Here is a 26,734-nt window from a genome sequence, read left to right as displayed (position 1 = left end):
TTTCGGTCATAAGAAAATCAAACTGAAATGTCTGTGTGGTTCAACAAAAATAGAACCGAGTCTTTCATGAAAACTAAGAATATCCTTTTGTGTATAACATGCAAATGGCCCAACTTCCAAGTTGCATCCATGCATGCAAGTTGTACAGGCAGCCCAGCATCAGATTCTGTTTCTTCGGAGAGATTCCTATCTTGACATAAAATCTAAATTTTAATGCCCTTAGCCATGGTCTGTAACTTCTGTTGGCTGTTTCACATAGGGTATGAATTTTGGAAGTTTTTATTTCCAGACTAATTTGCATAACTTTTGGTTCTTCATGTTCTTTTCTATGAATAGATATATCTAAGACACCTGAAAAGGTACATCTAAGGTAGGTAATATCTATGAGTTATTTAGTAGTAGTAATAACCCATTTTGTGAGGTTTGAGAATAATGTATGTGAAATATATTTTTTACATAAATATATCTTCATATATAAAGTATTTTATAAAACTATTTTATATGTGACATGTACATAGTATATATTAAATATCTAATGCACAATGGCACACACTATTCTCTAAATTGTAGTAGTTTCAATTCTAACAGTACATTAACTGTGATTTTGCTTTGCTTCAGTGTATTTGAAATTTGAAAATTTTCTGTCATTTTCCTCTGAGTTACTGAGTTTGCTAACAAGCAAAACAATACTTTGTATTCAGTTACTCCAACAAATAATTTGACTTTACTCTTCTCCATCTTAAATTTGAAGTGACATTAAGGAAGAAAGAGGAGGAAAACCTATTATTCTCTTCAGGAGTAAGAGTTACAAATATGTAAGCATTTGGTTCTGTTAGGATCCACTAATTTTTACCCTGTCTAGCAAGAATGGGTCGGTATGTCTTTTTTCTGGAAAAGTCATGTTTGGTTGTCTTCAGGTAGGTGCATGTTCTTTGGAGATCACAGTGGCAGAAAGAGTTTGATTTTAAAAGAACTGTGTCTGCCCATCTTACAAATATCTGCACCTGAAATAAGACTCTTCTCTCAGCGTGATCTGTCTTTAGTAAAAACATGTTCCTAACTACTTGAGCTGATAAATAGTGAGGTTTGTTTTAAAGAAGTCAAGTTTCCTTTATGTCAATTTTCTATTTGCCCTGTATAAGATATATTTAATTACTTTATTCCATCTCTGTGTTCAAATTAATCAGATTCTGCTGCATATCGGTGCTCAAATTAGAATAATTCTTTAATCAACTGTGTTATCCATGCCATGGTAGACTAGAATAGAAAAGCTACTCTTGGCATATTGAAGATGCGTGCATTTTATTTTCTATTGTAATTTAAAAGTAAAATCAGAAATATTGATTTCTACTTGACTGGAGAGATGATTTAGTTTGAATATCAGTCTGATCTTAATCAGGTGAGAATTAATTGAGTTGGAGGTATTAGATATTCAGTGATGTTAACTGAACCATGATCAATCTAGAGAGAAGCTTTCTTTTGTACTATGTTAGAATTATCAAATAGCTCATGCACTACGATGTGAAATAATCTTTTCATGTTCATCATCCTACCTTCTTGTCTCATTAAATGCACCACTAAATTCATTCTGTACACAAACTAATTTTTAAAGTAGCAAGCTAATAATAAATCACAATTTAATAGAAAATTAAAAGCATAATAATTTTGTCATAAAACGCTATTGTTGTCAGAATTTTATCCTGTTCTTTTTTCTGGTGCCTAAGGTTAAAGCCAAGCAATTCAACTTCTGCTTTCCAAGTATACCAGGGACCTAAAACAGAACAAAACAAAACAAAAACCTTAGTTTTACTTTTTTTTAACGTTCAACATTGCAAGAATAAAGTGAGCAATACAGAATTATTTTAATGCATATTTCTAGAAATAAAATTGGAATCTGTAGCATTACATTGGTCTGAAATGTGGCATGGGCTTTTCATTTATTTTAAGAGTGTGATAACAATATCATAAGTGTTGTGAAAATATAAATGGTGAGATAACACCTCCATAGGACTTACTCTTAAGTAGTAACATTGTAAAGTCTTTAAATAAACTGCAGCCACAACTGAAAGGATCGATTTGCCTTGTTGACTAGGGATACTATACTTATGAAATATCTAATTAAATTTAGCATAGTATGTCTTTTATTCTCTTTTTTTTTCTTCTTCTTAAAACTGAGAATTTGGACCTATTTATGAGTAAGGTAGCACGTGTTATTGTCAGATTTCTTTCGTTTTGGCAGTTTTTGTGACTGTGTCAAATTACGAGAAAGCCAATGGTGTGACTTTTGATAGTGTCATTTTACCTTGGAATGGTGCTTTTCGTTTGGCATCGGTATAATGGGAATAGGAGGATCTATGTAGCTATTTGGTGAAAAGGAATGTCCAAATTTGTATTTGAGAACAACTCACTTTTTTTTTTTTTTTTAATTTATTTTTGGGACAGAGAGAGACAGAGCATGAATGGGGGAGGGGCAGAGAGAGAAGGAGACACAGAATCGGAAACAGGCTCCAGGCTCCGAGCCATCAGCCCAGAACCTGACGCGGGGCTCGAACTCACGGACCCGCGAGATCGTGACCTGGCTGAAGTCGGACGCTTAACCGACTGCGCCACCCAGGCGCCCCTGAGAACAACTCACATTTAATGAAATTAAGGCCTATGTGCAGAAATATCCCCAGAGTGTGAGGAACGGATGTTCTCAGTGATACACAGAAGGGTCGCCGCTAAGTGGTTGCTGAGCAGAGTTCAGGGAAAAGCACTTGCTTCAGAAGGAAGTTGCACGAATTGTAGTTTTTCATGCTGCTCAGCAGAGCTGCTCATCAAAGCCGAAGCTGGACTCCACTCCTCCACCCAAAGCTATTGCTTGCTTGCTTGCTTTTTTTAAATTACATTTTGGAAGGTAGACCCATGTGTAGACTACCCAAACACAGTACAGATGTGTTTCTTTATTTCTTGGCCCCCCGATCCCCGCTTTTCCTCCTCTGAAGCAACCACGATGACCAGTTTCTTACTTGCTATTCCACAGCCATTTTGTGTCTGTGTAAACATCTGTCTATATAGATGCATACACATGCGCACGTACGCAAATGTGTGTGGATTCTAAACAGAAATGGTCACACGCTCTACCGTGTGGTGCTGCACCTTAGCTGTTTTTCATTTTGAGTTCTAGAGATCATTCCCTATCAGTGTACTTTCTTTTAGTGGCTGCATAGTACTTCACAGAACAGTGTTTCTGCTTTGGTTGTTGATGTGACTGTATTCGAGGAAAAGAAAGCTGATAAGTGGCTTTCACTGGTGTCAAAGGCTATTTTTTGCTTGGGTAAAAATATTTTTGGCTTTAGCTAAGAGAAGACCAGAGTGGGGAATGGCTAGTGATGTGTCATGCTTGTAATGACTCCCTACAAAGGATTTTTGTTATATATTTGTATACATACTTTTGTTAAGACATAGCCATAGTTATTTTCATATTTGAATTGCCTACTGTGTTAGAATTTGAAAAACCTACCATCCTTACAGATGTTGTCTTATAAGGGAGGCGCCGAGCTCTTTTAGATCCTTTTGGGAGCAAAGCAAGGTGTTAAAAACATGAATAAATTTGACAGACCAGAAGATTATGAGGAGCGTGACCACGTTTTGTCAGTAATCTGGAAATGATGTCCAATAAGGAGGAGGGAACAGCTTTCACACTGGCTCTGAACCAGGACAAGGGAACAACAGGGATGTTATTTCCTGTAGTATTTGATGAGGAAGCGGCATTAGATTTACTGGTTTTTCCCCCAGGCTATAAATCCTTCCCCCAACACGCCACACACCTGCAACACGCATGCAACACGCATGCAACATGCACACGCGCAGGAGCTGGCTACCTTGGGAGATAAGGACTTTTTTGTCACAGTGTTTAAACAGAGAGATGGATTAACAAGGATCTTCTGCATCGAGTAAGAGTTCAGATTAAGTGGCCCGTGACGTCCTCCCCACTCTGACCGTTTCAGTCCCAGAAGTTTGGAACAAGGCAGCTCATCCTTCCGTGGACCCTCCATGAATTGTGGTAAATGGCCACTGGTGGCTCATATTCCTCCCCCCAGAGGAGGCTGTAAAACCTCTAGCACAAATGAAAAAGCACGGGAGGTTAGTCTGTTGCCTGTATAGCTTGCGTTATTAAAAGCATTTGATCCTACTTTTGTGTGGTCCTGCTTCTCCTTAGGGGAGGGAGAGGGCAGAGCGTCCACCAGGAGATGGCAAGGGAGCCTAGAAGGACCCGTGATCAGAGGCGGGCCGCTCGGTTAGCCGCTTTGACCAGTGCCTATTAATGAACGGGTCTTTTAACGTTGGAGGCAGTGAGGGAGCAAAGGGGAAACGTGTAACAAAAATGTATGGTCCGAACCAAGCTCATTCGCCTCTCTTTCTCTTGCTTTGTCACCTAAAGCCTCCACCTCTGCTGTTATTCACGATCGTGGATTCTGCGATCTGGGGAGACTTAAAGCACCTCTTACATGCAGTCTTTTTACGAAGGTGGGGTGGTTTGATGCTTTCCTCAGCAACACTAGGCTATGCTGATGTCTACCTTTCAAATTCCGGTAGCGCTTAAACTCTGAAACACCGAATTTCGCATTTCATGAGGTTCCCTTCGGAGAAGCCACTTTCTAACGTGCAAAATCCTCATTTTAAATATTTATATTTTATAGGAATTCTAGAAAACGGGTGGGGCCAGAGAGCGAGGAAGGTATCTGATGTTACCTTATTTCAGGTGATTGCTAAGTAGCATAAAACCGAGCAGCAAAGCTGCACTGTATTTGTTCGTGTGGTGATGATGGGGTGTGCTGGGCCACCCGTCACCCAGGTCTCAGTTGTGACCTCATGTGAGCTGACTGACTTGGGTTTAGTCTGTTTTGTGACCATGGAAATTTCAGCCAGGTGTGGAGATCTTTCCTGTGTTCTTATCATGGAAGGAGTAAGTGGGATTTGACAGTAGTTACGGGTATTTTTCCGGAACTAGTAAAGGCCTGGTCCAAGCTCTATGCCAAGCTCTGTGCCAAGCTCTATGATCTTGGAAATGTGACATCAACGTAAAGGTCAGTTTCCTCATCTGGTAAATGAACATAAGAATAGTGCTTATCTAGTGGTGCTTCTATAAAATTCAAGTGAGCTAATAAATGTGCTTGGCATAGTTTCTGGTACGTAATAAATAACCAGTGTATTTCAGTTGCCATTATCATTTTATTCTTATTGCTGTTATTAACGCCTTTAAATACCTTGGAAAAAATTAGGAAGTTACATGGGAAAATGGGAAAACAAAACAAACGGCTTCCTGAAATCAGTTTCTTCTAGTGGAGAAATGAGTTAAGAACCATTTTATGTATCTATTTATTTATTACTTATTTTTTACAGCTTTATACATAATTTATTTTTTAATTTAAACAATTTTAATTCCAGTGTAGACAACACATGGTGTTCTATCGATGTCAGGGGTACAATACAGTGAAGCAACAGTTCTGTACATTGCTCGGTGCTTGTCAAGATAAGTGTACTCTTAATGCCCTTCACTTGTTTCGCACCTCCCACCCCCGCCGATAACCATCAGTTTGTTCTCTAGAGTTAAAATCTGTTTTTTTGGTTTGTCTCATTTTACCTTTGATAATTTGTTTCTTAAATTCCACATCCAAGCAAATTCATATGGTATTTTTCTTTCTCTGACCTTTTTTGTTCATTATATTATTTGTATAACATTATAATCTATAGCATATACTCTCTAGATTCATCCATGCTGTTGCAAATGGCAAGATTTCATTCTTTTTTGTGGCTGAATAATATTCCTCTGTGTGTGTGTGTGAGTGTGTGTGTGTGTGTGTACGTACGTACGTACACACACCACATCTTCTTTATCCGTTTAGTTATCCACAGGCACTTGGGCTGCTTCCATAATTTGGTTATTGTACATCATGCTGTAGTAAGCATAGGGGGGCATGTATCCCTTCCGATTAGTGTTTATGTAGTTTTTGGGTAAACACCCAGTAGTACAACTAATGGATCATACGGTCTTTCTGTTTTTAATCTTCGAAGGAACCTCCATACTGTTTTCTACAGTGCCTGCACCAGTTTGCATTCCTACCAGCAGTGTACGAGGGTTCCTTTTTGTCCACATCCTTGTCAACGTGTTGTTTCTTTAGTTTTTGATTTTAGCCATTCTGACAGGTGTCAGTGATATCTCATTGTAGTTTTGATTGCATTTTCCTGATGATGAGTAATGCTGAGTGTCTTTTCTTGTGTCTTGTGGCTATCTGTATGTCTTCTTTGGAGAAATGTCTGTTCGTGTCTTCTGCCCATTTTTTAATCAGATTATTTGGGTTTTGTTGGTGTTGAGTTGTAGAAGTTCTTTATATATTTTGGATACTAACCCTTTATTGGATAGGTCATTTGCAAATATCATTTCCCATTCAGTAGGTTGTCTTTTAGTTTTGTTGATTGTTTCCTTTCCTGTGCAGAAGCTTTTTATTTTGATATAGTCTCAGTAGTTTATTTTTGCTTTTATTTCCCTTGCCTCAGGAGGCATATCCAGAAAAACATAGCTACAACCAGTGTGAGAGAAATTACTGCCTGTGTTCTCTTGTAGGATTTTTATGGTTTCAGGTCTTGAATCCATTTTGAGTTTATTTTTGTGTATGGTGTAAGAAAGTGGTTCATTTTCATTCTTTTGCATCTTGCCGTACAGTTTTTCTGACACCATTTGTGGAAGAGACTGTCATTTGCCTATTGCATATTCTTTCCAGCTTTGTCAAAGGTTAATTGACCATATGAGTGTGGGTTTATTTCTGGGCTCTCTATTCTGTTCCTTTGGTCTGTATGTTTATTTTTATGCCAGAGCCGTACTGTTTTGATTACTACGGCTTTGCAGTATAAATTGAAATCTGGGATTGTGGCACATAGTTTTGTTTTCTTTTTCAAGATTGCTTTGGTTGTTTGGGGCCTTTTGTGGTTTAATACAAATGTTAGGATTGTGTGAAAAATGTTGTTGGTATTTTCACAGAGATTGTGTAAAATCTGTAGATGGCTTTGGGTAGTACAGACATTTTAACAATGTTTGTTTTCCCAATCTGTGAGCATAGGATGTCTTTCCATTTGTTTCTGTCTTCAATTTCTTTCATCAGTGTTTTATAGCTTTCAGGGTTTATAGTTTTTGGTGCAGATGCAAATGGGATTGTTTTCTTATTTGCTTCATTATTAGTGTATAGAAATGCAACAGACTTCTTTAAATTGATTTTGTATCCTGTGACCTTGCTGAACTCAGTTACCAGTAAGATTTTGGGGGGAGTATTAAGGGTTTTCTATATACAGTATCATGTCATCTGCAAATAGTGAATGTTTTACTTCTTCCATACTGATTTGGATGCCTTTTATTCGTTTTTCTTTTCTGATTGCTGCAGATAGGACTTCCAGTACTATGTCGAATAAAAATGGTGAGAGTGGACATCCTTGTCTTGTTCCTGATCTTAGGGGAAAAGCTGTCAGTTTTGCACTGTGAATAAGATGTTAGCTTGGGACGCCTGGGTGGCTCAGTCAGTTAAGTGTCCAACTTTGGCTCAGGTCGTGATCTCATGGTTTGTGAGTTTGAGCCCTGTGTCAGGCTGTGTGCTGACAGCAGGCCTGGAGCCTGCTTCTGATTCCCCCTCTCTCTGCCCCAACCCCACTTCTGCTCTGTTTTTCTCTCTCAAAAATAAACATTAAAAAAAAAAATATATATATATATATATTAGCTGTAGATTTTTCATATATGGCCTTTATAATATTGAGGTATATTTCCTTTAAATCTGCTTTGTTGAGAGTTGTCATGAATGAATGTTGTACTTTGCCAGATGCTTTTTTCTGCATCTATTGATGATCATATGGTTTTTATCCTTTCTCCTATTGATGTGAGGTATCACATTGATTGATTTGCAAATATTGAGCCACTCTTACATCTCAGGAATAAATCCCACTTGATCCTGGTGAGTGATTTTTTAAATGTATTGTTGGATTCAGTTTACTAATATTTTGTTGAGCATTTTTGCATCTATGTTCATCAGAGGTATTGGCCTGTAGTTCCCTTTTTTTTGGGTAGTGTCTTTATCTGGTTTTGATATCAGGGTGATGCTGGCCTCACAGAATGAATTTGGAAGCTTTCTTTCCTTTTCCATTTTTTGTAATAGTTTGAGAAGAATAGGTATTAACTCTTCTTTAAATGTTTGGTAAAATTTACCCATGAAGCTGTATGGTCCTGGACTTTTGTTTATTGGGAGTTTTTTGATTAGTGATTCCATTTCATTACTGGTAGTCAGTCTGTTCAAATTTTCTATTTCTTCCTTGTAGGTTATAGATGACTAGGAATTTCTCTATTTCTTCTAGGTTGTCCATTTTGTTGCCATGTAATTTTTCATAATACTGTCTTATTTGTATTTCTGTGGTATTGGTTGTTATTTCTTCTCTTTTCTGATTTTATTTGAGTATTTTTCTTTAAGTTTATTAATTTCAAGAGAGCACGCAGGTGGGGAAGGGGCAGAGAGAGAGGTGGTGGGGAGAGAGAGAATCCCACGTAGACTCTGCAGCACCAGCACAGAGCCCAGTGCGTGGCTCAAACCCATGAACTACGAGATCATGACCTGAGTTGAAGTCAGACACTTAACTGACTGAGCCACCCAGGTGCCCCAGTGCTCTCTCTCTCTCTCTTTTTTTTTTTTTTTTTTTGATGAATCTGGCTGAAGTTTTATCAGTTCTTTTCAAAAAACCACCTCCTGGTTTCATTGATCTGTTCTATTGTTTGTTTTAGTTTCTATTTCATTTATTTGTGTTCTAATCTTTATTATATCTTTCCTTCTACTGGTTTTGGATTTTGTTCTTTTTCTAGCTCCTTAAGATGTATTAACAAGTTGTTTATTTTTCTTGCTTCTTGAGTTAGGCCCTTATTGCTACAAACTTCCCTCTTAGAACCACTTTTGCTGCATTCTAAAGATTTTGAACTGTTGGTTTTCATTTGTCTCCATACGTTTTTTTGAATTCTTCCTTGATTTCTAGGTTGACCCATTCATTGTTTAGTAACATGCAACTTAATCTCCATTTATCTCTACTCTTTTCAGATTGTTGCTTGAAGTTTGTTTCTAGTTTCATAGCACTGTAGTCAGAAGAGACGCATGGTATGACTTCAGTCTTTTTGGATTTGTTGAGACTTGTTTTGTGGCCTAATATTTGCTCTCTTCTGGAGAATATTCCATGTGCACTTGAGAAGAATGTGTATTCTGCTGTATTCTGAATACATCTGTTAGGCCTGTCTGGTCTAATGTTATCATTCAAAGCCACTGTTTCCTTGTTGATTTTCTGTTTGGATGATCTGTCCATTGAAGTAAGTGGGGCATTAAAGTCCCCTACTATTATTGTATTACTATTGATTAATTCCTTTATATTATTAACTTTTATGTATTTGGGCCTTCCCATGTTAAGTGCATGAATATTTACAATTGTTATATCTTCTTGTTGAATTGTCCCCTTTATGATTAATGTCCTTTTTAGTCTCTTATTACAATCTTTGTTTAATGTCCATTTTGTCTGATAGAAGTATTGCTACCCTGACTTCCTTTCACATCCATTTGCATGATAAATGCTTCTCTGTTTCTTCACTTTCAATTTGCATGTGTCTTTAGATCTGAAATAAGTCTCTTGTAGGCAGCATATACATGGGTCTTGTTTTTTTATCCAGTCCATCACCCTCTGTCTTTGGAGCCTTTAGTCCATTTACATTCAAAGTAATTATTTATAGGTATGTACTTATTGCTGTTTTGTTACTTATTTTATGGTTGTTTTTGTAGTTCTTTGTTCCAGTCTTCCCTTGCTTTCTCATGGTTATTTGGCTTTCTTTAGTATTATATTTAGATTCCTTTCTCTCTATTTTTTGCCTTATACTGGTTTTTGATTTGGGGCTTGTGTATAACATCTTCTGCTATATGCTATATTAAGATGTATCTAACATCTTAACATATGCTATATTAAGTTTATGGTTGCTTGAGTTTGAACTCATTCTTTATACCTCTCCCCTCCACATTTAGGTAAATGGTTTCATACTTTACATGCTTTTATTTTGTGAGTCCCTTGACTCACAAAAAAAGCAGTATTTTTACTGCTTTTGTGCTCTCTACTTTTCTTTTCCTTCTTTTTTAACTTTTTTTTTTTTTTTTTAGAGAGAGAGAATGAGCACATGAGCAAGGGAGAAGGACATAGGGAATGAGAATTGTAAGCAGGCTCCATGCTTAGTATGGAGCATGACACGGTGGGGGCTCAATCCGTGGCTTCATGATCTGAGCTGAAATCAAGAGTCCAATGCTCAACTAACTGAGCCACCCAGGTGCTTCTGTGCCCTCTACTTTTCTTATTCCTTCTTATGGTATTTCCTTTCCACTCAAGGAGTCCCCATTAACATTTCTTGTATGGCTGGTTTAGTGGTAATGAATTCCTTTAACTTTTGTTTGGGAAACTCTTTATCTCTCCTTCTTTGCTGAATGATAGCTTTGCTGGATAGAGTAATCTCGGCTGCAGGTTTTTTTTTCCTTTCAGCACTTTGAATATCATGGCACTCCCTTCTGGCCTGCAAAGTTTCTGCTAAAAAAATAGCTGATAGCCTTATGGGGTTGCCTTTGTATGTAACTGTTTTGTTTTCTCTTGGTGCTTTTAAAATTCTCTCTTCATTACTGCTTCTTGCCATTTTAATTATTCTGTGTCTTGTTGCAGAATTCTTTGGGTCAATTTTGTTGGGGGAGCACTCTGTGCGACCTCAACCTAGATTTGTTTCCTTCCCCATATTTGGGAAATTTTCAGCTATTACTTCTTCAAGTATATTTTCTGCCCCCTTTTCTTAGTCTTACCTTTCTGATATCCCTATAATGTGGATGTTACTATATTTGATGGTGTCACTGAATTCCCTAAGTCTCTTTTCATTCTGTTTTTTTTTTTTTTTTCTCTCAACCTACTCAGCTTGATTGCTTTCCATTAGTCTGTCCTCTAGGTTACTGATTTATTCTTCTGCTTCCTTTAGTCTATGATTTATTCTTATTTTTAATTTCATTTATTGAGGTCTTCATCTCTGAATGATTCTTTTTTATGTTTTCTGTCTCTTTGTTAAGGGTCTTACTGAGGTCTTCTACTCTTTTCTCAAGTCCAGTGAGTATTTTTATGATTTATTACTTTAAGTTCTCTATCAGCCATGTTACTTTTCTCCATTTCCCTTAGGTAGCTTGCTGTGATTTTGTTCCTTCATTTGGGACGTTTTCCTTTGTCCTCAGTGTGTCTAACTCTGTTTCTGTGTGTCAGGAAACTCAGCTGTGTTTCCAGCTCTTGAAAGTAATGGCCTAATGAATAGGAGGTCCTGTAGTGCCCTGCAGTGTGGCATCCCCTGTTCACCACAACCTGGCACTTCAGGGGTGTCTCCTTTGTGTGTCGCATGCACCCTGGTGTTATGGTTTGGCCTCTTTTCCTTCGGTTCATTTGTCTGCAGTAGCTCTCTTTGCCTGTTGCGGACAGGGTTTGGTCCCTGTGGTGTTCATGGGCCAGTCGGGGGCCACCTTGGGCTTGAGTTGAGTCAAAACAGGCGTCTGTCAGAGATACAGTAGCACCAAGTGCAGGGTGCTTTCCCTGTGTTGCCCCTGAGAACCTTTTGGTAGGTGGGTGGGACCTGCAGTCAGACTCCTGCCTGCCCCCACCCCACTGCTGGAGTCGCATTCGGACCAGTGTGTGTGGTTATCTTCCCCTCTCCCCAGGACAAGAGTCCCTTTGGAGTGGTACTGGCCCCTGTCACAGCTGCTTACACAGTTGGAGCTTGTGGTGCTGCTTTGGATGGGTTCCAGCCAAGAGCTTTGGAGGGAGCAGCTCTTCAGAAGCTTGCTCTAGCGGGAGGGGGGATGGCGTACTAGTAGCGAGTTAGGTGGCCAGTGGTGTGCCAGGCTCGTTCTCACAGGTGGCCGTGTGTTTATTTTAGGCGATGGGGGGAGGGAAATGGTTCTACCAGTTCCTTTGTCCCTGGAGGAGTCCCCCAGCCATCTGTGTCCCTCCAGGACAGGCTCCGAGATGAGTGACATAACTCTCCCTTCTCTATGGCCCAGTTTCCAAACTTCTGCTTCCATGCTGCATCTCTAAGGGCTCTTTGTTGTACTGTCTCTTTAAGGATGAGGGACTCCGTTTTCTCTTGCCCTCTCAGCTCTCCCAGAGCTTGAACCTGCTGATTTTTAATATTCCTGGTGTTAAGCTCTGCTAATTCTAAGAACTCATGAAATTTGGCCCCTTTGGTTTTCAAAGCCAAATGTTACGGGGATTTTTCTTTCCCATGTGGGATCCCCAGTGTAAGAGTTTGTTTCTTTTCCCTTCCCATAACCCTGGCATCCCTCCCTCCAACGGACAGTCCCACAAGTCCATTTAGTTCCTGACTGTGTCTTCACGCTTCCTACCCTCTTTGAGGTGGGCTCTTCTCTACACTTCAGTGTGGGGTTTGTTCTGCCAGTCTTGGGGACATTTTCTGGGTCTTTTATACTGATGTGAATGTTATCTAGTTGTATCCGTGGGACAACATGAGCTTCGAATCTTCCTATTCTACAGTCCTCCCCAGAACATCTCCAGGAACCATTGTAGACCCTGGACAGGGTCATATGTGTCATTTATGTGTCATTGTCCTTTGGCTTTCCATAAGTAGAAGTCATCTCTGTTCCAAGTGTTACATACTAAATGCTTTTTGTTGGAATCACATCTTACTGCCATTAATTTATATTCTAATAAATAGAGATAATAAATCTTGAGTATTCCCCTTAAGCTTTTTAATTTCTTTTAAATAGTAGATTTTTGCAAATATCATCTCCTATTCAATAGGTTGCCTTCTCATTCTGTTCATGGTCTCCTTTGCTGTGCAAAAGCTTTTTATTTTGATGTAGTCCCAATAGTTTATTTTTGCTTTTGTCTCCCTTGCCTCAGGAGAGATATCTAAAAACAATGTTGCCAAGGCTGATGTCAAAGAGATTACTGCTGATGTTTTCTTCTAGAAGTTCTATGGTTTGAGGTCTCACATTGAGGTCTTTAGTCATCCATTTTGAGTTTATTTTTGTGTATGATGTAAGAAAGTGGTCCAGTTTCATCCTTTTGCATGTAGCTGTCCAGTCTTCCCAGCATCATTTGTTGAAGAGACTGTCTTTTTCCCATTGCATATTCTTGCCTCTTTTGTCAAAGATTAATTGACCGTATAAGTGTGGATTTATTTCTGGGCTCTCTGTTCTGTTTAATTCATCTATGTTTTTCTGCCCATACCATAGTGTTTTGATTATTAAAGCTTTATAGCATATCTTTAAATCTGGAATTGTGGGGTGCCTGGGTGGCGCAGTCGGTTAAGCATCCGACTTCAGCCAGGTCACGATCTCGCGGTCCGTGAGTTCGAGCCCCGCGTCAGGCTCGGGGCTGATGGCTCAGAGCCTGGAGCCTGTTTCCGATTCTGTGTCTCCCTCTCTCTCTGCCCCTCCCCCGTTCATGCTCTGTCTCTCTCTGTCCCAAAAATAAATGAATGTTGAAAAATAAAAAATTAAAAAAAAATAAAAAAAAAATAAATCTGGAATTGTGATCTAGCTTTGTTCTTCTTTCTCAAGATTGCTTTGTCTGTTCAGGTTCTTTTGTGGTTCTGTATCAGTATTAAGGTTATTTGTTCTCATTCTGTGAAAAATGCTGTTGGTATTTTGGTAGGGTTTTCATGAAATCTGTAGGTTGCTTTGTGTAGTATGGGTATTATAACAATATTTGTTCTTCCAATTCATGAGCATGGGATATCTTTCCATTCCTTTGTGTCTTCAGTTTCTTTCATCAGTGTTTTATGATTTTCAGGTTACAAGTCTTTCACCTGCTTGGTTAAGTTTATTCCTAAATATTTTGTTCTTTTTGGTGCAGTTGTAAGTGGGATTCTTTTAATTTCTCTTTCTCATTATCAGTGGATAGAAACCCAGCCAATTTCTATGTGTTAGTTTTGTATCCTGCAAGTTTACTGAATCAGTTTATTAATTCTAACAGTTTTTTGGTGGAGAATTTAGGGTCTTCTATATATAACATCATGTCATCTGCAAATAGTGACCGTTTTATTCTTCCTTCCTGATTTGGATGCCTTTTATATTTCTTTTTCTTGTCTGATTACTACAGCTAGGACTTCCAGTACTGTGTTGAATAAAAGCGGTGAGACTGGACATCGTTGTCTTCTTCCTGATGGTAGAGGAAAAGCTCTTAGTTTTTCACCATTGAGTATGATGCTAGCCATGGGTTTTTCATGTGTCACCTTAGTATGTTGAGGTGCGATCCCTCTGAACCTACTTTGTGGAGAGGTTTTATTATAAACAGATGTTGCATTTTGTCAGATGCTTTTTCTGCATCTGTTGAGATGATCATATGGTTTTTAATCCCTTTGTCTTGTTAATGTGATGTATCACATTGATTGATTTGTGAGTAATGACCCACTCTTGTATCTTTGGAATAAATCTCGATTGTAGTGCATTTTTAAATGTATTGTTGAAATTGGTTTACTTATATATATATATTTTTTTTTTCAGGATTTTTGCATCTATGTTCATCAGAGATATTGGCCCGTAGTTTTCCTTTTTTGTAGTGTTTTTTCTCTGGTTTTGGCATCAGGGTAATACTGGTTTTGTATCATGAATTTACAAGTTTTCCTTCCTCTTCTATTTTTTGGAATAGTTTGAGAAGAATAGATATCATGTTCTTGACATTCTTTTTTAATATTTATTTTTAAGAGAGACACAGAGTGTCTCTGAGTGGGGGAGTGGCAGTGAGGAAGAGGGGGAGACGCAGAATCTGAAGCAGGCTGCAGGCTCTGAACTGTCAGCACAGAGCCCAACGTGGGGCTTGAACTCATGAACCACCAGATTATGACCTGAGCCGAAGTCGGACGCTGAATTGACTGAGCCACCCAGGCACCCCATGTTCTTGACGTTTTTAAGAAAAAAGTCTGGGGGCACCTGGGTGGCTCAGTCGGTTAAGCGTCCGACTTCAGCTCAGGTCACGATCTCGCAGTCCGCGAGTTCGAGCCCCGCGTCGGGCTCTGGGCTGATGGCTCAGAGCCTGGAGCCTGCTTCCGATTCTGTGTCTCCCTCTCTCTCGGCCCCTCCCCCGTTCATGCTGTGTCTCTCTCTGTCTCAAAAATAAATAAACGTTAAAAAAAAAAAAAAAAGAAAAAAGTCTGGAATGTTATCTTTAAAAGTACCTTTCTTTAAATTTTGAAATAACTTTTTTAGCAATCTCTCTGTTCTGTTTACGGATTTTCATTTGTATTTCCTACAGATGTACTTAAATAAATGAAATTTTATTTTGATAATCTTTACTGGTAATTAATGTTAAATTATATATAGGCATACAAACTTTGTAACATTTAACATAACACTGAAAGACAAAGAATTTAAATTGTCTTAGAGTACCATTCAGTTAGCAGGATTAGCAACATCATTATTATATGAGTGTATGCTAATACGGTATGAAAGAAAGATCCTCATTAAAATCTTGTTGCCAAACAAGTGACAAAAACCTCACAAACAGCTTGAGGCTTTAGGCCAGTCACAGTTATTCCTGAAGAGATTTGGACAAGTGTGAAAATATATAGACTGTGTCTTTATTGTGGTCAGAACACATAAATGGTATCTTGCATCAATTCCTTACTAAGAACATTTTTATTCATATTAGGGAAAATGCATCTGAAAACAATACAGTGTCTAAGTATTCTGTTTTGAATCTATCAAATGTAAAAGTATTGGGTCTGTTATAACCCAGAAAGTGGGCTTTTTAATAGCCATTGTGTTTGTGTTTTCCAGAAAAGGAGGGTTTTGATCAGCTAGCATATTTTCATTAGGCAAATTCAGGATGCTAATGATCTTTCTTCTAGACATTATCCAGAAGCATGAACTGGTCTGGTCTGGTGCCTTTATACCAAGGTTGGGTGATGCAGAGGAATAAGCTCATGGTTCTTCACCATGGAGCATGGCAATTCCCTTCAAGAATCCCTTACCCAGATTTAGTCACTTCTGGGTTAAGTTTATGTACATACATTCCCTTTGAGGATTTCCCAGGTCTTAGTTCTTATCTGGAATCGTAACCGTTACTTATAGAAAGGTAGATCTTAGTATCATAATGTGAGTAGAGAATTTACATGTAGGGATGCTAATGACATTCCAGAGTGGAAGTTAATGGACTTTTTGATAGCCATGTAGCCACCCCTCAGGTTCACCACTAATAATGAGCTGATTGTGAGTCTGATCTGCCTTTTGAGTTGTAGGGAGTCTTTAGTCAGAGAGCACAAAGGAAATTCCCTTGGTCTGATGTGGCTCATGAGCTCAGCTCATGTGCACAGAGAGGAACAAGAATATTTGTAGTTGAAATAAACAAGGTACCTGGCTGGGTTCAGGAGCCAGAAGGCCACCAGCGGGATTGCCAAGGGTAGAGAACAAGCAGCTAAAGGAAGCTAATCCTGTGTGTCTTTGATGTGGAGTGTCACTGCGTGTCACCCACAGTTTCATGGGATCGCACACATGAAACTATTTGAATTAAAGTCATTTCCTGCATCTGTTGTCATTGTTCCTATCCTGCCACATATCCTTCAGAGCGTGCTGTGACGCTTCGCGTAGATACAAATGTCTGTGCTCTGGGACTCTTATCCCAGCACAGCCCCTCTCGTGAGTTTTTTTATACATTTCATAAATCTCAGTTATTTCCAGTTTGCTTGCGGCTTGAAAATATTTTATTACATATTATGTGTCTTCATGGAGACCCCTGAATTACCTGCTTGCTTTGAGATCATTATAAATTCTATTCTTTAGGAACTAGGAGGGTAAGGCATAGCTCAAGAAAAGAGCATTCTTGTTAACTTTGCATTAAAGGGGTTATAAAAGATACTCAGAAAACACTGTTTTACCTGCAGCTTCTTTGTGAGGATGATCTCGTATTTAAGTCTGACGTGGTTGGTTACTTGCAGCAGGTTGGAGATGGCAGAGCTGAAACTAGAGCAGCCGGTGGACAGGAGGAAGGACCAGGATAGTCAGGAGTAGCTGCGGCACGGCACGTGGTCCTGTGGCAGGAGTGAGGTCGGACCGAGTCCGACCCAAAGCAAACCGGATTATGGCACCAGGCTCTTCTGGGTTGGCAGTGCTGAGAAGGCAGGATACCAAGGGACCAGTACAATCTAAAAGGCAAACTACCAGAACGGAAATTTGACCGAAAGCCGTTTGAATTTTCAGGGGCGTCTAAGAGTTGCCTTGGGAATGGAGTGGGAGTTCTGTCATCAGAAGTCAAGGCACCGTGGCAGCTTTGTCTTAAAGGGGGTGCCTTGACGCCATCGAAGACACGCGAAACTAGACGCCAGATGCCCGTGTCTGGAAACGGCTTCCCTTTTACTCTCCTTACTCATTTCTTGTGAAAGATACCCTATTTCTTTCTTCTTTTTTTTTTTTCAACGTTTATTTATTTTTGGGACAGAGAGAGACAGAGCATGAACGGGGGAGGGGCAGAGAGAGAGGGAGACACAGAATCGGAAACAGGCTCCAGGCTCTGAGCCATCAGCCCAGAGCCTGACGCGGGGCTCGAACCCACGGACCACGAGATCGTGACCTGGCTGAAGTCGGACGCTTAACCGACTGCGCCACCCAGGCGCCCCAGATACCCTATTTCTGTTAGAAATCTCCCTTATTCTCTACGTCCCTTCTCTCTCCATGACGCCTCCTCAGAGGTCCTCTCTCCCCCCTTTCAGAGTTCCTTCTTTATTCCTGCAGAGTTAACGGCACTCGTCCGGTTCTGCCTTTTATTCATGTGTGTGTCTTTTGTGGAGGGTGTGCCGTGTGCCAGGCACAATCTAGGTAACGGATGTTAAGTGGATGAATATTTTAGAGCTGTTGAAAATTGTGTTGATGTAACTGCAGGCTGTTTTGTTCTTTCCACATTTTTTCAGATTTTACCAAATGTTGCAAGGACTCTGGAATCCTTATGGTAGTAAAATGCCGAAAAGAAAATTCTGCATTGAAAGAATGTCTAACTGCTCAGTAAGTCATCACCCCATTGTTTATGCTTCTCTGTGTGTGTATGTGTGTGACGTATGTAGTAGGTAAGAGTGTGTTATTTAACTCATTACATGTAATAGGTCCTTTACTAGCCCCATCACATCTTTGGTATTGTTAGCTGAGTCTGAGATTTCAGTTTGTTACATACTAAGCAACGTATTTACGAAAGGTCTTGTCAAGTTATGTGTCAACATTGCATCTGATTAAAAATATGAGATCCGCGAACAAAAATACAGGATTTTTCACATGACTTACCAAATTCCTTTTCGTGAACAGTTGATCTATAGAATATATTACAGATGGGTTTATATTTGTCTCCTCTAATGAAAATGTACTGAATTAGATGATTTGTCGGCCTGGTGATTTGGGGGATTAATATAATTCAATTCCTAGGAAAGTTGCCCTACATCAAATGAAGGATACAAAGGTAAATTTTGATTTTTGAGATTAATCGATTTAAAAATAAGTCTTAAATACGTTCACTGACATTTAGTTGAATATTAAAGGAAAACTTTGCAGGTTCTTTGCATGCAAGTGCTTTCTGCCGTATCTCCCCACACATTTCATTATCTACATTATTCACAGTATTGCAGAATACTTTCGTATTGTTCATTGATAGCTGTGAGGTCGTGGTTTTGGTTATCCCTTATATTTCCTTCTCTAACTGTGCTCCTCTAGCCTGTGAAACATATAGGTCCGCATGGTTTGATACTTCCTTATTAGGGAATTAGATAAAAAGTAGTGATTATCTGAATCAATTATTTTTTTTTTAATGTTTATTTATTTTGAGAGAGAGGAAGAATGTGGGGAGGGGAGGGGCACAGAGAATCCCAAGCGGGCTCTGCACCATCAGTTCAGAGCTCGATGTGGGGTTCGAACTCACGAACTGCGAGGTCATGACTGGATGGGACGCTTAATGGACTGAGCCACCCAGGTGCCCCTGTTTTCATTGATAGCAAATAATGTACACAGAAATTTAAAATTTATAAACTTAAAAAAAAAATTCTGTAGGTAGGGGACTTGGGAAGTTAAACTAATGTCTGCATTTATAGACGAGGAAACACACCCTTATTTATGGGCCAGGACCTGCACTAAGCACTTCATCATAGAGGGGTAAGAGTTCCTTCTATGACTTACTTTTCTTCCAGTTTTGTTCCTCATGCTCCTAAGAGATGCGTGATGGATCGATGAACTGGTTAAACTTCTTTGTGACTGGATTTGTTAAATGCTTTTTTTATATATTAAAGAATTTTTACACCTCAGTTTGTCATAATAACTTGTTCTTAATTTGCCATATTATCTCTCTCTCCCAGATGGGCATCACTAGAGCAGAGGGGCAGGAGCGCGGGCTGTGGAGAGGGCAGTGGGGCTGACCTTCTGGACCAGTCAGAGCTTAGCTAGTGGTAAAGCCTTGGGCAGGTTCCTCATAGAAGACAGGAAATTATTCCTGGTGCAGTGATTGTGAGGAACTGTATGTAAATTCACTACAACAGTGCCTGGCACATAGTGGGGAGTCAATCAGTGGTAGCTCCTTTTTTTATTGTATTTGTTAGCTTTTGTTATCTGAATATTATTTAAATATCCTTCCTTTTACCCCCTGGAAATAGGAAAAAATAAGAGGTTCTAGTCTGTTCTGGGGAAGGGGCTGGGAGGGGTTGGAGGAGGCTGCATCTCTTTAGAAGAGAGAAAAGCAGTGAAGGAAACAAAAGAGGGTTATGACATTTGCTAAACGGAGTAAAGGATTTTACTTGACCTCAATTTTCAACACACTGTGTTTCTTCACCTTTGAATAAGAAAGTGCTCTGCTTTATTTACTGTTGACATTCCACGAAATGAAGGTAACCAACCACCGCCCTCTCTCCTCTCGCTGTAGCGACATCTTGAAACATAAGTGGTTGCTTTTATTTCTACCCGCGTCTTCATTCATTCTTCAGTAAACTGCTGTCTGACTTCTGCCCCCTTCCACTGAGACTGCTTCTCCTAAAGGTTCTAGTGGATTCATGGTAGCCAGATCCAGTGAATAGCGTTTCAGTCCTTTTTCTTTCACTTGACCTCCCTCTCCAGAAGCCCCTTAAAATTCTCTTCTACCTGGCTTCTCTTATGCTCTTTACTGTTCCCCCAACATCTCTTACTTCTTCTCATCCTTATCTTCTTGAACTGAATCCTTTAGAAAGTGGGCTCCCGGTTCTCTTCTCATGCTTAGGTCTGCAAAAGCTGTTTGGACCCATGACTTTGGTTACTTCCTTAGGTCATGACATTTCTTTGCTACTTTCTTCAGGTCCAAAACTGAACTCACCTCCTTTTCCTTCTACATCGTGTGTCTAGAGTTTAGAATTTTCCTTGTCTCCTAACTCTAAATGGTTATTTCCTGTTGATTTTATTTCCTAAATCTCCCCCAGATCCATTTCGTCCTTTTCATCACAACTGCTCCTCCTTTAGCTTAGGGCCCTCCCTCATCATCCTTGGCTAGATTAGTTGAATAGTTTACTTACCTTACAGGCATCCTGCCTCTAACCTTGCTGCCCCCTTTTGGCCTGTCACATGCTGTCAGAGTGATCTAAGACACAAAACTGATCTTCAAGTTCTTCTGTTAATAGTGGCCCATTGCCTTCGGGATAGACTTCAACTTCTTGGTATGGCATAAAATGACCTTCGTGATGCGGCCTTTGCCCAGTCTGGCTTCATCCCAGGCCCTTTCTCTTATGTGCATGATCTGCTGCAAGGACACTAATTTACTTGCAGTTCTTCGTGCATCAGGTTTTCCTCACCTTTGCGCTCTGGCACAGCACTTTGTATGCTTGTTGCCACAGCCTTTACTCATGTGCTCCAGAACACCATGGCCTTCTGAGGATGGGTACTGTGCTTCTCATTGCTCTGTCCCGGGACGGTGCCTTTCAAAAATGAACTAGTTTGATAACCTAATGTTTACACTGTATTTATGACCATTTCTTAAAATCTATTCCTAAAGATTATACCTGATGAAATGTCTGAATGTTATTTAAAGTAAGCTTACATTAAATGCTTGCGAAACCTCATTTTAAAAGGAGATATTCATTTCCTTCTTTTAGTTATAATGATCCAGCCTTTTATGAAGAATGCAAAATGGAATACCTGAAGGAAAGGGAAGAATTCAGAAAAACTGGAATTCCTACCAAGAAAAGGCTACAGAAGCTTCCCACAAGCATGTAGGCAAATATTCAGCGATACTCAAGAGCTCTGATATTCATGGAAATCATTATCACCTGAAATAATGGACTCAAGGAAGTGTTTGCTTTATCCTAAATGATGGAAATATTATCTGAAATAAAGATTTTTTTTTTTTAATTTCAAAGTTAAATTTATCAAATGGGATGGGAGGAGTAAATAATGAACTGGGATATGGTCTGCCTGGTCATTATGGATTTTTTTGTAAGTTTTTCCACTATTACGGTTATCTAACAGTGATAATCTAACAGTGATTTTTAGGGTTCTGTATAGACTTGATATTACTCCCTTCCAGTGGCTAATCACAGAGACCAGAAGTAACCAAAGGAAAGCAGGAGCTGTCAAAGGTGTTAATAACGAGGCGGTATAGCAGAATAGTTACGAACCAGAATCCTTCCTGGTTATGTCACTTACTAGTTATTCAACCAGGGAAGTAATTCTCACTGTGAGGGTTACTGAAGGTAAGTAGAGTATGCAGGACAGTGCCAGGGTTATTGTTAGTAGTAGTAGTAAAGGATTATTTGGAAACATAGATGAAGAAGTACTTATACATGAATTAATTTTACTTAATATTTGATGGAAAATTTCCTAAAATTGAATTATTATCCTTGACCTGTTTGGCTACTGAAAATAGTTTAATGATTTCAGGAGCTAGTCTAAAACAACTGTCTGAGTGCAGTAATTTGGTCCCAGGTTGAACTTTTATATTAAAAGTTGCTCTTTTTTCTTCCATGAACTCTGTTCACTGTAGCCACTGCAACCAGTTTCCAAGTAAGTAAAATTTATATATACTTACATAGTTCTCATTAAAATCACAAATAGAAAGTACTACCTACTAGGACAAGATTTAACTTTGTCCCAGTCCCATGAAATAGAGCTGAGATTTTTTTAAAGGACTTAGTTTTAAGCAGATAGGACCCTGAAGAACCAATGTTCAAATTCTATACTTAAGACAATCGCTCAAAGAACTATTTTACTCTTATTTGAAACCCAAAGAAACCACATTTTCCCAGGCCACAGATCAAAAGGAAGATTACTAGAACAGACCAAAGCAAAGCAAATATAGAAACCTAGAGATCACATATCATAGGGGTAAACAAGCCTATATTCTTCTGTTGGTCTTTTGGTATTGTACATTTGCTAGAGCACAGGACCTTAATTCTTGGTTTTAAATGATGCAAATGAAGAAAAAGCAAATAGTTACTTTAGGAAGCTAGTGAAATATATAACCTGTGGCTAATTTATAATTTGGATGAGAATCAGAGAAATCACCTTCAATTTTATGTGGGAAATTCATTTATGTAGATGTCACTTTCCCCATAGGCGCTGGACAGTAGGCTATATAAATATGTTCCTCCCTGTCAGGAACTGTACCATTGATTACAGCTTTCAGAATATCCAGGCCTAGCCAGCACACTGGTCTACTTCGCCCACGAGTACAGCTGCCTCAGTTGTTCTGCTTGCTCATTCGTATCGCTGGCTGGTATTATTAACAATGCACAGATTTTCTTCCCCTAAATATCCACCTTGACCCAAGTCCTTTCTGGATTAGATCATTACTGTTTTCCTACAATTCAGTCTTAGTTCTTGAAGTTTGAACTCTTCCCTACTTACTTGGTTTTCTCATTTTCCCCATAGGTATGTCCCTGCTCTATGTAGGAATTAGGTTCCATTTTGGCAGAACCTCAGTTTCCTATTAGAGAAGATACAAATTTTATTTTTGCTCATAGGAGATGAAGAGGAGGGAGTAAGTGTCTTTTTGTTGCTACCTGTCTTCATTCTATGTAAATGTAAACTGAGTTATCATAAAAAGATGAAGATCAAGGAAATTTTCGAGGGAAGCCCTTTGGAGCAAGTTTCAAGTGGTATGAAAGAAGTCGACATAAAATTTTCCATCTTAAGTAGATAATAAACTACAGATGGGCCCTTCTCATTTCTCTTTGAATCTTACATAGAACGGAGATGATCATAAAGTGTATGTTTTAAAATTTATGGCTGGGTAAATTTTTTGGTTCAAGTCTTACCATCATTTATTTAGCCCTTTAAACTGTAAAGAACATCAACTCGGATTTCTGGCATACCTGTTTGACAGCTACCCTGTTGTTCAGATGGAAGAACATTTTTTCTACTCAAAAGAAGTTGGTTTAACAAGATAAATGCCTGTAACGTGAATCAAATTAACAACTGATAATTAGTACCTGACCCTGGAATATATAGGCAAGGACAGTATTTCACGTTCACTTCAATTTCAAACAAAAATAATTTATTTTAATTAAACAATTTCTTGGCATTATTCAAAACATTAATCAAGCCATTATCTCATACAACTTCTTTACAAAGGAAAGTTTCCAACCTTGGTTTTACAAAAGGCAAACCAGTAAGCTACATTAGAGATGAGATATAATATACAGCCTATGCAGCCACATGAGAAATAGTTTCTGCTGCTTTGTTATTACACAGGTAGTTGCTTCCTTTAGCTAAAGCCTGGAGTCTTGTATTTGTTTTATGCATATTGGGTTTTGTTCTATTACTTGGCAGGAGATTGTACTCCCTGGAGTCAGCTGTGTTCATTGGTCAGAATAAATTCCAGCATCTGACACCAATTCCATTAATCACAGACAAGCCTGAATAAGTGAGTAAGATAATAGAAAGACAAAAATATCTGTGACCAGTGAACACTGTTTATGTATGTATGCTATTCAGTTAATATAGAAGAGATCTGAGATATTCTTTTGAGTTCAAGATATTTGAAACTGTCTATCAAAAAGGATAAAGGTCTCCTACATGAAACAGTTTATCTGAGGCAAAAGATGTATAAGCCAACTAATACATTATATTACAATGTTAATACCACCACCCTGAAAGAATTTAGACAGATTTCCATGTGAAGCCATCCTTGTTATATCTTTGTTTATAAATGATAGGCCACTTAGAATCAAAAAGTTTGGGGACATTCCGTGATCAGACTATATCAATACAGCACAGAATTTGGTTTACAGAACTAAAATTCTTAATGTGGTTAATCAAAAGTCACTCTTACATTTCAAAACAAAGTCTAACAATTTATAAGTCGCTGTACATAACAAGCAGGTATAGACCCTTTGAAGAAAATGACTTTATCCAGTTACATATTTAGCTTTTTATTATGGACCACTGAAGGCACAGATTAGACTGCAACCTGTGTGATGCTCTTTCTACTTCTAATTGGATAATGAGGTATTAAAATAGTTCACACACCACATAGGTTTTCAACTATTTCATCACTTTTTTCAGTTAGGATTTGAAGGATGTATGGGACAAAGTTGGTTTCAATGAGCAGGTTATTTCAAGTCTTGAAACCATTTTTTAATCACAATGTTACTGAGTCTTAAACTTTGAAACACAATAGCATATGCAGATGGAATAACCTATATTATTCAACTATAATTTTCATCTTTAAGGTCACTACAAATAGAACCTATTCACTTTGCCATTTGTCTTTTATGCAAATTAAAGCAACTTACAATTTTTCTCACATATTCATGGCCTCTTATTTTTATGAACAGATATTTAGGCATTTCACATGCTATATAAAACCATGTCCTGAAAAATTTTAATTCCATCCTTTACATGAGAGGCAGTTATTTACAATTACTATCAAAGGTAGAATCGTTTCTTTGAAACACCTTAAGTTTATTTATTAATTAGTAGCTTACATCTGATTCTTAGAACATGGAGCTGGAGGGTGCTCTTTCATACTGGAAAATTGATACATGATGTGGAGAACAGTATGTGCAAATGTATATACTGAAGAACTCTGCAAAAGTTTATTCAAAATCTGCTTTCAGTTAAGTAATTTCTTGAGAGCCACTGAAGGAGATAACAGTAACCTCATGACCAAATCCTGAAATCTCTTCAGAACTAATTCTTATAAAGGCAGTTTTGATTATGTTGATCCAAGTAATGCAGTGGTGGCAGGTTGGATAAAGGCAAAGTTTATTTTTAGTTCCCCAAATGCTGTCTCACTTGATTTAGGAGGGCTTGGGAATACCCAAGAATTATCTTCCAGAGAACTTCTGCCGTAAGAGTTGTGTTCCTGAAAGTTAGTACCATCATGAAGAATGGATCGCTCATTATCTGTCCATGATTGGAGAATTGCTTTCTCTGATAAAACCTTCATATCTCCTGATAAAGGGGAAGATGTGGTGTGGCAAAGAGTTTTGCCATTTGGTGACAGGGGGGAATGTCTTTTGTATGTTGCAGTAAAATTCGCCAAGTGCAGTTTTGTGCTGTCTTTCCCAAGGTCTTCCATGCATCCTATTGGGGCACAGGCTAAAAAGAAAGCACAAGCTAAAGGTCAGTTGTCAAGGCATTTGTGATCCTAATTTGGCTGAATCTAGAACTGGAAATAATATTTCCAAGTTAACATGATCACTGGGGCACTATGATTTGAGACAGATGACAAATGATCGAGTTCTAATCCTGGATCACTTATTTACTGACATTGTGACTTTAGGTTCAGCCACTTTTTGTGCTTCCAGGTGTCACTTCTCTCGTCTGCAAAATGGACATGGTATTCTTGTCCTGCCTATATCATAGGACCATTAATAAAGGTGAAGAATTGTATTGTGACTAGAGAAAGCCTGCCTACTGTTTAAGTGTCCATGGAAACCAAGAAAGCTGTTCTTAAATATAATATTCCTTTGCTTATTCAAATCTTTTTTCCATAGGTGCTTCAAAATAAATTTCTTCTGCAATGATTATATTTTGAATTGGTGAGGCCCAAAGTAAGTTATTTAATATACATTCAAAGGCTCTTAAGGATAAAACAGTTTGAATAGAATTTATAAAATAATTCTGTTTCTTATAAACACACATTTCTGCTGTGGTCACAGTAATAAGTCAAGAGAAAAAATGAGTTTAGTACACACGTAATGGCTTAGAAAATAAACTGAAGCAATTATTTAGCTAGTCTTAGCCAACATAATGGTAGTCTAAGGTTTTCCTCCCCTTCCAATTCAACCTACTAGGGCAAAATGCTAAGAATTATAACTCGGGCTTGAATCTATCATTTTAGAAGAAACTGAACCATATTATAAAATGAGCTCATTGCCTTTTTTCTTGGGAAGAGGGGAAGGAGTGGAGAAGACCTAGAAGTAACAGTGCTCAACTTCTGGACAAGGGTGATATGGAGGTCAGGAAAAAAGATGATCTAGTCTGTCTCTACTCATCAAAGCACGGAGTTCTGCAGTGAAGAGCTGTGGCCTTGAGCCCGCCAGAGAACTTTCAGTTCAATACACCACAAGATTTATCCTTCACCAGCTCAGAAGGGACGCAAGAATGAGCCATTTCCAAATGTGGAAAGAGCATTTTTCCTTTCTTATCCTTTGGAGACTATATTTGTTATATAAGCAGCCTCACTGAAAACTCCCTGTAAAATTATTCTGCATTCCTTTTAAGAGAAA

At 38.6% G+C, this 26,734-nt stretch overlaps 2 protein-coding genes across 2 annotated transcripts in view; one reads left to right on the top strand and one right to left on the bottom strand.

Annotated features, from left to right (window-relative positions):
• CMC1 (C-X9-C motif containing 1) overlaps positions 1-21,417 on the top strand; it is a 98,385-nt gene extending 76,968 nt beyond the window's left edge. Inside the window, exons 5-6 of the mRNA XM_030330129.1 lie at positions 17,978-18,068; positions 21,155-21,417. Coding sequence (XP_030185989.1) covers positions 17,978-18,068; positions 21,155-21,275 — 212 coding nt within the window. The 3' untranslated portion in view covers positions 21,276-21,417. The remainder of the gene's footprint in view (positions 1-17,977; positions 18,069-21,154) is intronic.
• Positions 21,418-23,531: 2,114 nt separating this feature from the next.
• AZI2 (5-azacytidine induced 2) overlaps positions 23,532-26,734 on the bottom strand; it is a 38,678-nt gene continuing 35,475 nt past the window's right edge. The window contains 2 exon segments of the mRNA XM_030328538.1: positions 23,532-25,266; positions 25,268-25,601. Of these exon segments, the coding sequence (XP_030184398.1) occupies positions 25,191-25,266; positions 25,268-25,601 (410 nt within the window). The 3' untranslated portion in view covers positions 23,532-25,190.

This window comes from Lynx canadensis, chromosome C2 (assembly GCF_007474595.2).
Source record: "Lynx canadensis isolate LIC74 chromosome C2, mLynCan4.pri.v2, whole genome shotgun sequence".
Classification (NCBI taxonomy): Eukaryota; Metazoa; Chordata; class Mammalia; order Carnivora; family Felidae; genus Lynx; species Lynx canadensis.
The sequence above is the reverse complement of the archived record's forward strand: the minus strand, read 5'-3'. Positions and strand labels throughout refer to the sequence as shown.